Raw genomic sequence first — 17,867 nt, 5'->3', positions numbered from 1 at the left:
TTCAGTTGTAAATATATAATGAATACAGAGAGATTGAGAGATACTGCTCATTGCCGTTAATTAGTTTTATAATACTTAGCCGATGGTAATTTATTGTCGAAATACATTTAAATTTTACTTTATTTTTAGTTTTATATACCAAACTGCCATCAAAATCCCATTACTGTTCTATTGTTAAAACATCGGTAATTGATATGGATCACATTAATGTGAATATACCTTTATGCATGAACTTAACTGTTTGTTTGTATTTAGATAAATATTTTTTAGTATAAAAATTGCTTAAGTATGAATGGCATTCAAGCCGGAACGATTTTTATATAAACGGTTTATGCACCTTTTTAGGAAAACTCAGATGAATATTATTTAAAAATAGAATAATAAAGAATAAATACTTAGCTGTAGAATTATGGTCTAATTATAATTGTGGTCTATTAAGTAGAACCAAATTAAATAATAGACAATATTACTCGTTAAAATTAATAATAAAAACCTTTTACCTCAGGACGACCTCCGGCCAAGTAGTTAGTGCTCCGGCCAAGTAGTTAATGCCATCTGCGGCAAATCTACAAGAAGTCACGTCAAAAAAAAAATCAGGACGTCCACAGCCACGTTATGATCATTCCGACGAACATCCGTTTTGCATTATTGCAATTTTTTTATGAAATTATGCTATTGTCTTGTTTTTGTGTGTGACGTAAACAAGCCTATTTTCCGGGGTAAGCAGAGACTATGGAAACGTCGTCGTGTGTGTGTGTGTGTGACGTGCTTTAAAAAAAAAAACAATTTCTATTCTATTCTATTTAATACCGGGTTCTTACCGCGTTATATTATATATTAAAGAACACGAGACTTCCAGGTATCCCTGATGTAACGCGATAAGAACCCGGTATTATGTGTTGTAATGGTGATAATAACCGCATAAACCTGGAACATCAAATACTATCAGTGTTACTACAAAACACAAACTAAAAATAAACAAGGTTTGAAATAGTATTTCGCGCCACGAACGAAGTTGGTGGATTTTAATGAAACTAACTTGACAAGTCATAATAAGTCTATGCAAAATCTGCGACAGTAGCGCCGCGGCCTTCGGGACTTCTTGCCTATACGGATTATGTTTTAAACATAGTTTATCTTTTAGTCTTTGTTTTGTAGTAACACTGACTGTATTTAAAGAACACTCTCAACAACTCTATTTTAGGCCCAGCAGGCTCTGCACGGCAACTACGCCGCGCCGCGATCTATATCGAGGATTTTGACCAATAATAGACGTAGCGAATGCTATCTATGTGGATAGACGACGTACGGCTATTTGTCAAAGCGCTCGGTATAACTCGCGCCACGCGCGGCATGGTTGCCGTGCAGAGCCTGCAGGTGCCTTTTAAAATCCAAATGACACTAATAGAGGGATTTTCCAGGCTACATTCGCCAAAAACAATAATATATAGATGGCGTTGATCAGTTTAAACGTGATAATTACCTAATTTCTCATTACTCGGGCATATAATTATTCCAAAATACAATGTAATGGCAGAATGCTTGACATTTGGATCACATTATACATAGAATTATCTTGCTGCCTATATTGCTTCTCTTTATTTTGATCAGAATAATAATGAGTGGTAGATGTTTTGTGCCTGGGTGTAATAAAAAGGGTCCATAAAGATACCCAAAAACAAAGATGGAAGATGCTTATGACCGTTATCCATGAAATTAGAAGGTTAAATGAAGAAAAACTGTCCTGTCCTGCGCCATCTATATTAATTTTGAGGAACTTACCCTGGAAAGATCCTCATTCAAACAGAGGCCAAACCGTACGCATAATCTATTATTTCAATATAATTCATCAATAACTTTTCCTAATAAGACGCTAACCGTTTGTATGTAAAAAGTTCCAATTAAAGCACATAATAACGGGTTCTTACCGCGTTAATATCGGGAGTCTCATATCCCCATTTAAACGCGGTAAGAACCCGTTATTATGTGCTTTAATTATGATAATAACCGCGTAAACTTAAAACAATGTATAAAACGTTCCAACTTTAATTGGTTTCAAAATTGACTTTAGTGCAGCTTGTATTTAAGTTTGTATTTATATTTTATATACATAATCCGGGTTTGGGCTGTGTTGCTCTCGAGAAGCGCCTGTCTGGCTCATCATGGTCAATCTCTCTCAAGTCTCTCAATCTATATTGACAATCTCGGAGGTTTCTTGAGAATCTAGGGCTGCGGTAAGTTGGGTGGATGCCTCTACGGTGGCTTGGTGTCGGGTGTCTACCGCCCCAGTCCGGTCCACAGCAGTCCAGGGTCATGATGGTTCGCCCCGGGGTACCCACCATCCGCCTCCACGAACGATCTGCGGTTGTAAGATCTACGTACAACAATATTTTAGACAGTTTCAAGTATTGACATCGGGTTTACAGAAGTGGGGAAAGGTTTCCTGTGCGAATTAACTTATGCTATTTGGGTGAATATCAAAATGTGCCGAGTTTCGTGGCGAACTTGCATATTATGTTTTCGTGAAAAACTGGGTTCCGACATGAAAAAGGATAGTTCTAGCTACGAGGTAACTTGTTCCTCGCCACCAAACTTGGCACATTTTGATATTCACCCATTTGCGTTCTAGCATGGTGCGTAGGACAGGGACAGAAAGACAGAGTTGGTACGGCTTAGTGCGAAGTAGGGCTGTCACCTTTTTTAAGGATAGGATAATGTAAAATAATTTTTCACAAAATAGTCTCTTAACGTATTTACCGAAAATGCACGAAAAGAAAAGGTATTTTTTTTATTATAGCTTATCATCCATTTTACATTTCGGTGTGTTCTAACCATGTAAGATTAATTTCAGAAACGTGTTGGTCCATCATTATTATAAAATATAAGGACAACTTAATCAAATACAATATACAATACTAAGTATATTATAATATAGCACGGGTGGCAACCCTATGCGAAAAAACAGCAAGAAAATGACGTCATATTCTAACAGCTGTCCTACGCACCATACTGTTACTAGGGAATGCAATCCCGACTCGAGATAGGAAGTTCGAGATCCCGCAGTATCGGAAATATCAATCTCGCGAGATCCCGAAATTTCCGGAATCTCGCTAGTACCTAAAAAAATGAAAAGTTATAATGGTTGAAAACGATGAAAACTGCTTAAAAGTAAGTGCGCAATGCAAACAAATGTCAAATAGCAATATTGCTTTCTTAGATGAATTGCTTCGATGTGGACATTTTAACCCCCACGTTACTCAAAAGGTATGGAACAGAGGTTGAATATCAGCGATGTGTATATACCGGTTAAGATATACGTACCGTCTCAGAGACCAGTAGGAAATCGGTACCGTTGTTTCATACCGGTATAATAACGGATATTTTAACCGCTTTTATACTAGTTTATTATTTGCACGGGATATACCTACGATAAATGGGTATTTTTAAAGTGTTGAATTTTAAAGACTTTCGTTATAAAGAGAAAAGAGGGATTAGTATAAAGTGGAGAGATATAAGGGTAAACAGGTTGGGGACGACCCAAGAAAGTGTGGATTGTGTGACTGACAGAAATGAAAAGAACAAGAAGAAAAAAAGAAGACATGATGTGTCGACCTCACTTCGATAAGAGCTGGAGGAAGTTTAGTAAGATAAGAAAATAGAGAATAAGAAAGTGAGAGAAGGTAAGAAATAGAGAAGGTGCAAGATGGCGGAAATGCCCACCTGATGTTGCCGGTGGGTCGCAGAGGGCGCAGCGCGTGGAGTTTGCGGATGCCGCTGCCGCCGCCACCACCACCTATCAGCACCATGAGACATTATATAATTATCTACATACATTAATACACAAGATTACGCCAGTTCATCAGTTTATTTAGGTAAAATCTTCGACATACATAATACTACATTTACAACATTAAAATATCTCTCTCTCTATTTAAGAGCTGCGCTCTTGTCGGTGGAGTAATCGCCATTCCTCTCTTCTTCCCGCCAAAACTTTCACCTCCCGATACGACACGACCTGCACCTTCTCTTTTATTTGTTTCATTAAAATATACATAGTTGGAAACCATAAAGGTATGTGGGTGCTGCAGTTCACCAAACAAGGCCAGGGCAAAAAAATCCACTTACTAAGATCCTGACACACCACCTTCGCTGCTTCCACTCTCATAAAATCATCACAGATTTAGTTTAGAGTTTCCTGACCTGGCCTTAAGATAATATAAGATATTTATTGCATTCCTGATGTTTTTACAGAGGTCTTAAAAATAGAGGAAAGCGAAAAATAGAGGAATAGATGTTTCTTTAAAACATCTTGGACCTGATCGCGGTATTTATTTAACAGGAATCTCTAGTTACTAACACAGTTGGCTGTCGATATTAGATTACCAAAGACGATACGTTTCACCACATTACATAAGCTCTCGGCTATATACTCATTTGGGTCATGTACTTGATTCAAGATACATTTTGAAATTCTGATTAAGTACTAAAAATAAATAACAGCCTCCGTGGTCTAGTGGTTAGAACTTTAGGCTCACGATCTCGAGGTTCGATTCCCGATGGGGACATTGTCGAAATCACTTTGTGAGACTGTCCTTTGTTTGGTAAGGACTTTTCAGACTTGAATCACCTGACTGTCCAAAAAAGTAAGATGATTCCGTGCTTCGGAGGGCACTTTAAGCCGTTGGTCCCGGCTATTAGCCGTAAAAACATCTCCACCAACCCGCATTGGAGCAGCGTGGTGGAGTATGCTCCATACCCCCTCCGGTTGATTGAGGGAAGGCGTGTGTCCAGCAGTGGGACGTTTATAGGCTGTTTATGTTTATGTATGATTACTAAATAAAGACAGATCTAAAAAAAAAATCTATTTAACTTATTTGTGAATTTTAATCAAGATAAACATAATAATAATTCCGACACATTACTTACCACGTTTTACTAAGACGTCACACTGTGCTTTTTCATAAAAATTTCGTAGTAATTTCGTGTTTTGATGTCTAGTAAAAAGTAACTGATTTGACTAATTGGAAACTAGCCTATTAGGCTAGTCAGAGGTGTAGGTACATGGCAAGATGAACTGAGAATCCAGGCTATACCGAGCACTCTGTTGGACTAAACGTTATAGGTGGTGAGCCGGCGTATAATGATCGAGCTTATTGTCATAATTAAAACACATAATAACGGGTTCTTACCGCCTCAGTGTCGAAATATCGGGAGTCTCATATCCCTGCTTTAACGCGGTAAGAACCCGTTATTATGTGTGTTAGTGAAAATTGCACTTAAAATAAATAACTCATTGGTGCAAGTCTCGTACTGAGGACCGAATCGGGCTCCGGGAACCCAGTGACACACAGGACCACAGAGGTTTCCATTTTGTCCCGGGAATTATTAGGATGTGACAGAACTAAATTATATTACACATTTACGTTACCACATCTAAAGATTTAAACGAGGTTTAACCTAAACTAACGTAACCCTTTTCTGTAACCCACACTACCTCTACTGTTGTCAACTACATCTATTTATTAAAGTCCACAAGCGAACCCGCCCTGTCTTCGGTTTTTGAAGTAAACAGCTTTAAAGTTCCCCTAAAAAGGCCAAGGTTCAGTGAAAATTTACCCAGTGGGCAACACTGATTTTCAACCCACGCCGATCGGTTAAAAAAGGTAAGGTAACACATACAAACTTACACCCCTTGGGGGTTTAAAAAAAGTATTAAATAGTTAAAGTTACATACATACACATACATAAACTCGCTCCTATTTCCCACCGGGGTAAGCAGAGACTATGGAATTCCAATTGCTCCGATCCCGACACACTTCTCTTGCTTCCTTCACATTCATTAATGGTACTTACATTTTAATTTCTTTAAATAATTATTATTTTCTAATTTGGAAACCTTTTGTGAAAATAAAGGGTGTTAGTGACATCGTAACGTCAGGGTTACTGTTGAGCCGCCAAAGGCTCATGTAACGACTACTAACTTACATCAGTGAGTAGTAACCGGGACCAACGGCTTAATGTGCCTTCTGAAGCACGAATCATCTTTCTTTCGGATAATCAGGTGATCAGGTGAAGGATTTTATTATTATTATTATTATATTTACCAGAACATTAACAGAAAGCTCGGTGAGATGTGGGTACTTAGTTCATCTTGTTATGTTATCCTATATACGGCTCACCACTGGGCACAGGCCTCCCCTCAATCAACCGGAGGGCTATGGGTTACTTACCGGAAGAAGGAGCCTGTACAACCGTGGGTGGAGCCTGAAAGAGCGAGGCGCGTTGCTCCGGAGTCAACGATGCAAAGGTCTCCAAGTTGTCTCGTAGAGCGTCGAAAAATGTGCCCATATCATTAAGGACCCCTGTAAAAAATAGACGTTAGAGAGTGAAGAGTAGAACACGATATTCGATCTCTTTCCGCCCCCGCGGCAAAGCAACCGTGCCGCGCGCGAAAAAATATACCGAGAGTTTCGACCAATAAGAAAACCAGGTACTTATGCTCAAAGCTGACAGCTAACATTTCAAGGTTAGCCCAGCTGACGTCATCCCGGCCTGTATTGCCATTTCGTAATAAATAAGTTACCCACGACCAATGTTTTTATATTTACTTTGCAAGGAAATGTACTTTTAGTAATAGATTTACATTGTACAGTTTTAATGATTTTTGTATATGTGACAAATGATCGTAATTAAATACATTAGTCAGTAATTCATTAAATTTCAATATTAAAATTTATGTCCTTGGAATATTGGAGATACCAATTTAATGGTAACACTTACGTCATCAAAGGGCAAGCAATGGCGGCTTGTCATATGATTGAGCATACCTGGAGAGTTAAAATGGCCACATCGAAGCAATTCGTCTAAGAAAGCAATATTGCAATTTGACATTTGCGCATATAAAAGTAAGTGCGCAATGCAAACAAGAGCCATGAGCCGTACGATATTTGAATCTTAGATAGTTTCGCTGCGTCTATTAGTCGAAGAGGTCGATATTCGCGCTACGCCTGTTGCGGTAGCTGTGCCGCAGGCGCTGGATGAACAAAATAACAAAGTAATACAACACACAGACACTCAAATCTGTAACTCAATCACGATCCGGACACTTCATACAAAAATCTCATTATTGTGTGCCACTTAATGCATGAGTGCGAGTGAGAAACAGTCAGCGCGCTCTCCCTCTTACGCCAGTAACTTACGGCCATTTTAGACTAAAGTAAGACCCAGATGGGGTGAAGTCGGCGCCGGTTACTACCTAATTGGTGCGGGGCAGAGAGCTACCCTTCTTTACGTAGTATTTTTTTTTCTTAATGTGTCACCTGATTGGGATTGCGGGTGGATTTAAATCCGAATATCGTCCACCTGATTTTGAAACTAACTTTATGTTTTTGTCACTAAGCCTATGGATCTTATGTTGTCGGAATAAATAATTTTTGATTTCATTTGATTTTGATTTATTCAGTCTATATAATGACTCAAGTCCAAGCTACGAGGTAGTTGGCCAAGTTGAAAACGTTTATGACAATCGACAGTCATCATCATCATCTCCTTGGCATCATCCCGTTTTTCACACGGTCCGCTTACCTAACCTGAAGATTTGACAGGTCCGGTTTTTTACAGAAGCGACTGCCTGTCTGACCTTCCAACCCGCGAAGGGAAAACCAGCCTAATACAGGTTAGGTCACATACCTCCGAAAATGCATTTCTCGGGAATGTGGGTTTCGTCACGATGTTTTCCTTTACCGACATATATTATCACCTTATGTCAATCCCATACATTTTTCTTAAGGTGCTGTTATCAGCACCTATCAAGTTTATACTTGAGCATTCACTTGTAATGAGCATGTTACAATACGATAAAAATACGAGAACATTTTAGCGAGCATTCTATCGAGCGTTCTTGCTCAGGAAAACGTTCATAGCAGTGTTTGGCTCTATGCTTGGCTCAGCTCGTTGTTCAGTTTGACAAATATAAAAACGGCGAATGCTCCATGTTCTGTTACAAGTGAATGCTCAAGTCTATCAGCATCTTTACATTCAATCAACACACATTCATTCGATTCATACTTTTTTTTAAAATGAGACTCCAATATTTCCTTTTTCCTAGCAAAGATCAGTGAATGAATGCTTGAAGATTGTGACGGCAAGTAAAGAGATAAAGCACGTTCAATTAGATAAAGTGTTTAAGATTGTATGAACTTTAACATTAACAGTGTGCTTTAGTGGTTAGAGTGATGGGCTCATGATCTGGAGGTCCGGGTTTGATTCCCGATGGGGACATTGCCGAAATTAGATTGTGAGACTGTCCTTTGTTTGACTAAGAAGTATTTTCTGGAGATCGCGGATAGTCGAGAGGAGTAGAATAATCAAGGGGAGGCCTTTGCCCAGCAGTGGGATCGAATAGGATAGATATGATACGATCATCAGATCAGGCGTTTTTGTAGTACTTTTGTTCTGATTGAGTGATCACTTGTTTTGTTGCTTGTTAAGCTGCAGGTCCTGGGCTATTTGCCCAAACACCTCCACCAACCAGCAGCAGAGCAGCGGAGTATGAATTCCCCCTCCGGTTGATTAGGCGAGGTTTGTGCTTGGCAGTGGCATATAACATACGCTATTTATGTTAATTATGAATGTAAAAAATACCTGTTTATTTTCAATACATGTTTGGTCCCGGCTGCATTAGCAGTCGTTAATAACCATCTATCCGCACTGGGTCCGCGTGATGGTTTAAGGCCTGATCTCCCTATCCATCCATAGGGAAGGCCCGTGCCCCAGCAGTGGGGACGTTAATGGGCTGATGATGATGATGATGCTTAAATAGGCATAAGCCGTTAAGTAAGAGTGAAACCGCAGACCGTCTGTCTCGCTCGCTGTTACGCGTTATGTGCCACACGAGAAGAATGATATTATCTTTGTATGGAGTATGCTGGTGGGGTTATGTGCTCGGGATGATCAACGTATAAACGCGTTTTGTTTATTTTTAATCATTCACAATATCCAGCAAAGGACCAATTTAAATTACACGTTCAATATTTTTTTAAAGACACGTGTCATCAAAACAGAAAAGAGTTTTTATGGCGTTCATACATTATAAATGGTACTTATTTATTTAAACATCAAATAACTCGAAATTACTTAAAAAAGTATATGCAGTGCGCATAATGTTTTTATTTTAATAGTTGTTATTGTTTCGCTGATAATTGTTTTGTTATTAGTTTAAGTTTTTTGTAATATTATTTTTTACGGGTCTGGCTGAAAATCGGCGTCGTGTTGCCATGTGGGTCGATACGACATTAGCCGAGCTAGTACCCCTTTTAGTTTTAAGTCTTACATTTCATATAATTATGTTCATATTTTAATATTAAGAAGTTAATGTAACGTCTTAAACCTAAATAAATAACCTAAAATAAATTTAAATACGGAAAACACCGGTTATATAAATGTAAAATGTGAATTACTTATAGGTATTTTCATGCTAAAATAAATACCTAGCTAAGAGTATTGAACGTTATCGCTATGATATATTGTGATAAATGCTGTGACTGATCACCAAAGAGAGATTTTCGTAAACTCATCTCTTAAGATACTAGGAAAGGTAGACTCGGAGTCTTCGTTATTTTTGCATCTTTATTGCGAGACCTCCACAAACCCACGTTGGAGCAGCGTGGTGGAGTATATACAAAATCCGGTTAATTGAACGGAGGCCTGGGTCCACCAGTGGGACGTACGTACACGTAGGCTATTTATGTATTTATTTTTAATGTAGACCTACAAGGACGAAAGAACAAGCAGAATTAGTACAGTCAATGAGCAGGAGCTTCCTAACTAACTTTTTCTTTGCCAAGGATAAGTTTTATTCTGTTTTATAATTTTGTATTTTATTTAAATTCAGAAACATCTTAAGTGGCGTTAAAGAAATATTTCGAACATATAAAAAAAATATTCAAACGAAATATCATTTTCTGTACAGACACCGCTTCTGATTTTTTATAACATTATAATAGTATCCGGAACTATGTACGTATATCCTCTTGAGACCGAGATTTCCAGACACAATAGTTAAACAATGGGGTTTGGATTTATAAAGAACATTCGGTTTTAGGAGGTTATAATCAGACTTGTTCCTTGAAAATTAGAAGTGAATCCTTTCATTGACTCCACGAAAAGCAAGAAGTATTTTAAGTCGTAGGACCCAATGTTTCAAATCCAAATCCCATTGTAAGTATAACTAAGAGACCCCCTACACTAGCGTTTTTCGTGCGGCGTCGTCGTCCCAGCGTCAACGTCGTGGCGACGCGACCTCAGTGCTGAACGGTTGCGAACGCCAAGCGTGCGCGGGGTTGGCGTCGCGTCGCCACGGGGTATCAACATCACACTGATGCTGGCATGATGACGACGCTCGAAAGACGCTAGTGTGTGTGTGGGGGGGGGGGGGGGTCTCTATTGTGTCTGGTAAGCTGGGCCTTACGAGATTAAGAGAATTGCGGCCAATAAGTAAACATTTAGACAGACATGCGAAGCGGGGTAGGCGCGCTGCTTACCGACGCCTACATACGGCGTGACTGCCTTACCGAGCGCCGGAGTCGGCTGGCGACGTCGCCTCCCGGCGTTCAGAGCCGTGGCCACCGCAGAGCGCTTGTCTGCCCCTGTCCTGTGGGAAACACAATATAATTACAAATCGCCAAAATAAAATATAATTATAATTGCAAGCCATTGGTAACATAGTTACACTTTGAATCGTCAATTTTTACATAACGAGTGTAGCAACCGCCTAAAACTACTCCACATTCTCAGAACCTGTATAGTCGAAAAAAAAAAGCTGCAATAAAAACCTCAGCATAGGGCCTTAGACTTTCTTAAAAAAGCTTTTCGCTTTTTCCACTATCATTCGTCGTCATGCATGCTCGCCGGTTTAGAGTAGGTACTTTTGAAGTTAATAACTGCCTACTTAGTCTGTTAAACTTAAACCATGACGTGTGATAAGAGACAGGCATTAGAAAACTTAAATTACATTACTACAACACACTTAGGTCCCTCAAGAGTGCTTTTGAAGGATAACCAGGTTAATGTCTTAGTGGCGTGGATATGAGACAACATCATTTCATTTATATTATCCCGTTTTCACGGAGTCCGCTTACCGAACCTGAAAATTTTACAGGTCCGGTTTATTACACAAGCGACTGCCTGTCTGACCTTCCAACCCGCGAAGCGAAAACCAAAATGTAATGTCCTAAACTGTAATGTCCTAACCAAACTAGGGACCACAATTTTTGTGATATGTCTCCACCGGAAATCGAACCCAGGACCTCCGGATCGTGAGCCAAACGCGCAACCACTGGACTAAAGAGGTCGTTGCATGTATGTTTAAACTTACCTTATAAGGTCATCCATGTTAAGACCTCTGCCGAAACCATCGTTGTCCATTTCGCTGACTATTTCCAGATCCTTGGGTCCTAGGTCCGCGTCGATCTGGGGGGGTCTGTCCCACCGGTGGTGGGGGCCTAAGCCTATCCAAGGCTTCTCTGCTAACAGCCGCAGCAGGTCCATCGGAGGCCTCAACTCACGGGTTTGGGCCTCGCAGGACGTAGTGCCTGTGGAAGAGAAGATATGTGAAATGAAAGCAAACACAGCACACACTTGAAGAAGACAGCAAACACTTCAGAACTTCAATGACTCCGCCGGCGTGGTCGTCGATTTCCTTTTTCACCGTTTATCGCTATCGGCCTATTAGGGGCAGCTTCTCTCAAATGTAATTCTTGCCAGACGCCCTGACCCGAGGTTCGCGCCTAACTAGGCAGTCGGCCTGTAGTCGTAAATTTTGTATCGTGTGACAGCCCTCAGCGCTCTCTATTTGTCCGGCCAAGTACTCCAAAATAAATAATTTCATTAAATCATATTTTAATAATAACAGTTCATTTACTCACAAAAATATTTTCATTTTTCGTACCTAAGAATTCTACGGGGATTTAAAATAAAACCGTATTAAAAAAAACCCTAGCGCACGCGTGTTTAATTGAGTGCTTTATGTCCTTAAAAGCGGTGCTATAACAGCTACTTTCCGAGTAAGTGTGTTGAAAATGTATTTTTCACTTATGCTATACTTACATTATAATATGTGACAACCAAAGCCCACGAGGGCGGAGTCGCTTGCGGAAAGTGCCCAAAAAAATCGCTTGCCTTTCACTTTGAGATCGCAAGTTCGAATTCAGCACAGGCCTAAATCAATGATTGTAGAATTTGTTTTCGAATTCATGTTTGGATCATAAATGATTATCACGTGCTCAGCGGTAAAGGAAAACATCGTGAGGAAACCCACATTCCCGAGATGCATTTTCGGAGGTATGTGACCTAACCTGTATTGGACTGGTTTTCCCTTCGCAGGTTGGAAAGGTCAGACAGACAGTTGCTTCTGTAAAAAACCGGATCTGTCAAATCTTCAGGTTAGGTAAGCGGACCCTGTGAAGAAGAGTGGAAAAACGGATGACGGCAGACAGACCTTTCTTGTTCGCATCAAAAAGAAAGAGGAAAACCTTTAAATACGGATTGGTAGTATATCTCCAACATAAGGATGAAATTTTATCTGAGAGCTGTTTCTGAGTGGTGGAGACCAGGTGTCCCAAAACAGGTCTTTCCTAGTTTGGGTTCCTGTCTCCCTCATGAGTCCGTACATACATAATGTAAGTTAATGGACCCCGATACCGACCTCGATTAATTCTTTCAAATATTTTATTCTCTCAGACGACGCCCTGAGCCGAGGTTCGCGCCCAACTGGGCACCCTCAGGCTTGTTGTCTTAAACGTTGTATCGGGTGAGAGCCTTCATCGCTCCCCATTTGCCCGGCCAAGTAGTTAATGCCATCTGCGGCAAATCTACAATATGTTACGTCAAGAAAATAAAATAATGTAAGTTAATGTTTTTATTTTTTTATGAAATGTCCGCCGATGCCTATTTGTCCGTAGATAGAATGAAGTGGGTGGATATATTTATGTGAATGATATTTAATAGAAAGTGACCCGTTTGAATCAACTTACGCAACAAAGGGTAATGAGTGTAAAAGCTACATTGTACAAACATGTTATCGTCACGCGACCGTCACTTGTCACTGACATAACAATCAACAAGTCAACTTACAAAAAAAATAATCATTTAATATAATCTTCTATCGTGTGGGTTGTGAGGTGGGTTACCAACCCTATCAACCCCATGTCAGGATTACTATTGAGCCGCCAAAGGCGCCTGACATGGCTCATGTACTACTTACTTACATCACCAAGTAGTAACCGGGACCAACGGCTTAACGTTCCATCTTACGTTAGGAAAATCTGGTGATCAGCCTGTAATGTCCTAACCAAACTAGGGATCACAAAGTGAGTTTTGTGGTATGGTTCCACTGTCCCAATTACTTGGGTCTCCGGTGAATACCGGCGTAAAGATTATGACTTCTAAGGCGATGCTCACATTACAAGGTCAGTCAGATAACCGACCTTTTTTTCGCAGTCGGGTAAAATTAGAAGATTTGAGATTTGACATGCGGAAAGGATGGCGTGAAAGAGAGGAAGCGTATACCCAGCAGTGGGTGGATACAGGCTGAGTAGATAGATAAAGATAGATTAGATTAGGTTAGTTGACTTACTGGTTGTATAGCCTACACACTAGCACCACCTATGCACCACCTACCTACCTATTACGGGTTAATGGAATGAAAATTACATACACGTTTTTCGAAAATTCCCAAAGGATTACAACAAAATGGCTTCACGCGATTTAATTATAATTAACACTAGTTTTTAAATGGAACCACCTACACTATAATTTTCTTTAATTATAAACTACTTTGCGGTGTCGTCTAAAATTAGTACTTATCTTCACGGCCTCCGTGGTTCAGTGGTTGAGCGTTGGGCTCACGATCTGGAGCTCCGGGTTCGATTCCCGATGGGGACATTGTCGTAAGGACGTTTCAGGCTTGAATCACCTGATTGTTTGAAAAAGTAAGATGATTTCGTGCTTCGGAGGACGCGTTAAGCCGTTGGTCCCGGATATTAGCCGTAAAAATACCTCCACCAACCCGCAGTGGAGCAGCTTGGTGGAGTATGCTCCATACCCCCTCCGGTTGATTGAGGGGAGGCCTGTGTAGTGGGACGTATATAGGCTGTTTAAGTATGTGGCCTTTTTAACCCTCCCTTTCAACGTAACCGAAAAATCGTAGGTATAGAATTTTATAGTCTGTTTACAAATTCGTGTTTATTATTTGCATTAACAAAGGTTATAAAATGTTACAGTTCACTCAAGTATCTCATATAATATTAAATACTCGTATATCCACTTTTACATATTTAAAATAAAGATGTTGCTATCGTAAGTACAGTTCAATTTGCTGTCACTACATAATAAACTGATATTTCATCCTTTTACGAAATTCCCAAGATAATAGAATGAATGTTGTTCTATATTGTTTATTTACAAACCGTTCTTAGGGCGCAGTACGATATCGCATCGGTTCTCTATTTTTATGCATAATTTTTTATGTAATAATTTACCATGGCATAATGTTACTTGTCCTGTTATTAGTTACGCATAATATTAATTTGTCATAATTTTTTAAGCATAATTTTGAAACTCATAACTACCATAAGCATAATAATTAATGACAATAATGACATATAAGCATAAGTATTATAGGCATAAAAACTATACTCCGAATAAGAAAAGTTTTGGCACAACTTTGAACATTTCCGAAACTTACTTTTTCCTTGGTTGCATTTGGTTCATGATTGTGACTTTTAAAATTTTTGACTCTATTTCATGCTGTTGGTTCAGTATCTGTATCATTCAGTATACTTTTCGTGTGTAAGATAAACATACTGGCGGCGTAGGGGTGGCCCAAGGGCCACCCCCGCCGCACCCTAACCTACTGTTATGCCTTGTAAAAATTATGACAAAACACTATTATTATTCTAAAAAATAATTATGTATACCTATTTATATGCGAATAAAATTTATATCAACAAATATTAGTCCAAAAATAAGTTATACCTAACAAACCAGTATTCTTAGATGTTATTATGGGAAAGTACTATTATGCTTAAAAACGTTATGCGAAAAGGATTATGATAATTAAAATTATGACAAAACCATTTATGCATTTTAAGAGAATCCCTATCGCATCGCATGATGCGCGATTTTACGGAAACTTATTCAATTTGCTGTTGGAAAAGTATTGTTACTGTATCGACGATTTTTAACTTTGTGATATACTGTGTATTGACTATTTTATAAATTGTTTTATTTGACTTATTTTTTATTCTTTGATGATCTTTATTCTTTGTTATAAGTATAATGTGTATTTGAATTGTTTTATAATATGTACGATTGACTTATTTATTGCTGCTTATTATGATAATTGTTTACTTACCTGACATTCGCATACAATGATATTGTTTATGAATAAATAAAAAAAAAAAATTGACGATGTTATAATTCTTAGTGGTAGAATTGGAAGAGGGAGGTCTAGGCGTACGTACCTTTTTTTTGACGTGACTTATTGCAGATTTGCCGCAGATGGCATTAACTACTTGGCCGGACAAATGGGGAGCGCTGAAGGCTCTCACCCGGTAAAACGTTTAAGACAACAGGCCTGAGGGTGCCCATTTGGGCGCGAACTTCGGCTCAGGGCGTCGTCCGAGAGGAAAAATATGTGAAAGAATTAATCGACCCTAGTGGGTCGATAGCGATAAGCGCTGATTGAGGGAAATCGTCGACCACGCCGGCGGGGTCGGTATCGGGGTTCTGAAGTGTTCGGTGTCGCGAGCTGATTGGCCGCCTCATATATTGATGATTGTATAAGATAAATAATCATATTTATGGGCCATCCTGATATCAGGTATATGGCTGATGTATGGATGGCCCATATTATTATATAATTAATTAGTCTTCTTCTGTCGTGTGGGTTGTGATGAGGTGGATTACCAACCCCCATCAACCCTGGTGTTCTATTGTCAAATCGATTTATACAGGATGACATTGTAACGAATACTGATGGGGATAATTCAGAACATGATTCTGAGTTAATATCAAGTGGAATTTGTTGTCGCAAAAATCCTGATTATTTTTGTTTTTATTATTTTCAATTATATATTTTTGTGATGGAAAATTCCACTTGATATTAACTCAAAATAATGAGCTGAATCAATATCCTCTCAGTATTCGTTACGATGTCACAGGTAGTCATACAAGTACGTATGGGTGTTAGTGACACCGTAACGAATACTGAGGAGATGATTCAAACCATGATTCTGAATTGATATCAAGTGGAATTTTCTCGCGGTAAATTAATGTTCTTTTTTGTATGTTCTTGTTAATTATTTTCAATTCTATACTTTTGCGACGGAAAATTCGACTTGATATCAACTCAGAATCATGGGCTCAATCATCTCTCAAAGTTTTCGTTACGATGTCACTAACACCCGGTATATAATAAAAGTTACTGTTCAAGTCAGGTTTTGTTATCTATCAGATATATTGCATTTTACGAATAAAAAAAAATGTTTATTGTGATACACAGGTTTACATAACACAATTATAAAATAAAGTTTTCCATCACAAAAGGTAACAAGCTCAGCATGCCGAAATGAAATATCTCGACGCTGGTTTTCAGCCTGCACCAAAAAAAAATAAAAAATGTCAGGCATCTCAAAAGTAAGTACGTTTTAATTTTAGGTACATACTAATCCTGTATCTTGTACGTACCTATTTCAAATAATATTTAGTATAAATTGCGTAGACCCTTTCATTCATTTCCTCCTGTGTTTTGACGAGTTGTACCTCGTTAAGGACTTTTTAACTGTTAAAATAAAATTGGTCGTAATTACTTTCGCGTTAGTCGGTTTGTCATAATAATTGCTATTTCAGCTCTGTCTTTTTCCCGTATTAAAGGATCAAGTACCTACTTAATAAAATGTGCATTTGTGTGTGTGCGTGCGTGCGTTAGTGCGTGCTTGTGTGTGTGTGTGTGTGTGTGTGTGTGTGTGACAATGTGTGTGTTGTTACAATTGTTGTTGAATGGATTGTATTTGTTACATCAGCAAGTAGTAACCGGGACCAACAGCTTAATGTGCCTTCCGAAGCACGAGTCATCTTACTTTCGGATAATCAGGTGATCAGCCTGTAATATCCTAACCAAACTAGGGATCACAAAGTGATTTTTGTGTTATGTCCCCACCTGGATTTGAGCCCGGGGCCTCCGGATCGAAGTTTGAGCCTAACGCTCAAACCACTGGACCATAGAGGCCGTTATAGCCCAAAACAATAGGCTTGTTTGCAACTAGTGAAATCAGTTACTTTTTACTAAACACCAAATTACTATGGAATTTCTATCAAAAAACACACTGTGATATAGAAAAAAGTGATAAAATGTTGGACTTATTAATACGTTTTTCGTGATTAAAATTCATAAATAAGTTATATAGAAAAAAGAAAATGTTTTTCGTTAGTTTTAGATCTGTCTTTATTTAGTACTTAAAATCAGAATTTCATAATTTATCTTGAACCTAGTACAGTCATGAGCAATATAATGTACCCACTTTAGGACTCTGTCGCACTAATATATTTGATATTTAGTGAGACTTACAGTTCAATTTGTCAAAAAAAATAATGTGACATGGTACCAAAGTGTATACATATTAATGCTCGTGACCGTACCCCATAGTCGTGAGCTTATCATAATGTTATGCAAATAAGGATAATATTTCTCTAATTTGTTGACTGATTGTGGGTTGTTTGACTCCTTTGACTTCCCAGTTATTGTTTCTTCTGCGTAGTAATTAAGAGGCACGCGTCAGCATGACCAATATCCTACTCGTTATAATTGG

General features: G+C 38.8%; 1 protein-coding gene across 1 annotated transcript in view; it reads right to left on the bottom strand.

Annotated features, from left to right (window-relative positions):
- Nucleotides 1–2,036: 2,036 nt before the first annotated feature.
- The window catches only part of LOC126373425 (uncharacterized), a 39,890-nt gene continuing 24,059 nt past the window's right edge, over nucleotides 2,037–17,867 (bottom strand). The window contains exons 2-6 of the mRNA XM_050019583.1: nucleotides 11,375–11,591; nucleotides 10,572–10,651; nucleotides 6,231–6,362; nucleotides 3,721–3,793; nucleotides 2,037–2,374 (exon numbers count right to left, since the gene is read on the bottom strand). Of these exons, the coding sequence (XP_049875540.1) occupies nucleotides 2,278–2,374; nucleotides 3,721–3,793; nucleotides 6,231–6,362; nucleotides 10,572–10,651; nucleotides 11,375–11,591 (599 nt within the window). The 3' untranslated portion in view covers nucleotides 2,037–2,277. The remainder of the gene's footprint in view (nucleotides 2,375–3,720; nucleotides 3,794–6,230; nucleotides 6,363–10,571; nucleotides 10,652–11,374; nucleotides 11,592–17,867) is intronic.

The sequence above is a fragment of the Pectinophora gossypiella genome, chromosome 15 (assembly GCF_024362695.1).
Source record: "Pectinophora gossypiella chromosome 15, ilPecGoss1.1, whole genome shotgun sequence".
NCBI lineage: Eukaryota > Metazoa > Arthropoda > Insecta > Lepidoptera > Gelechiidae > Pectinophora > Pectinophora gossypiella.
This window is presented reverse-complemented; position numbering and strand designations above follow the sequence as displayed.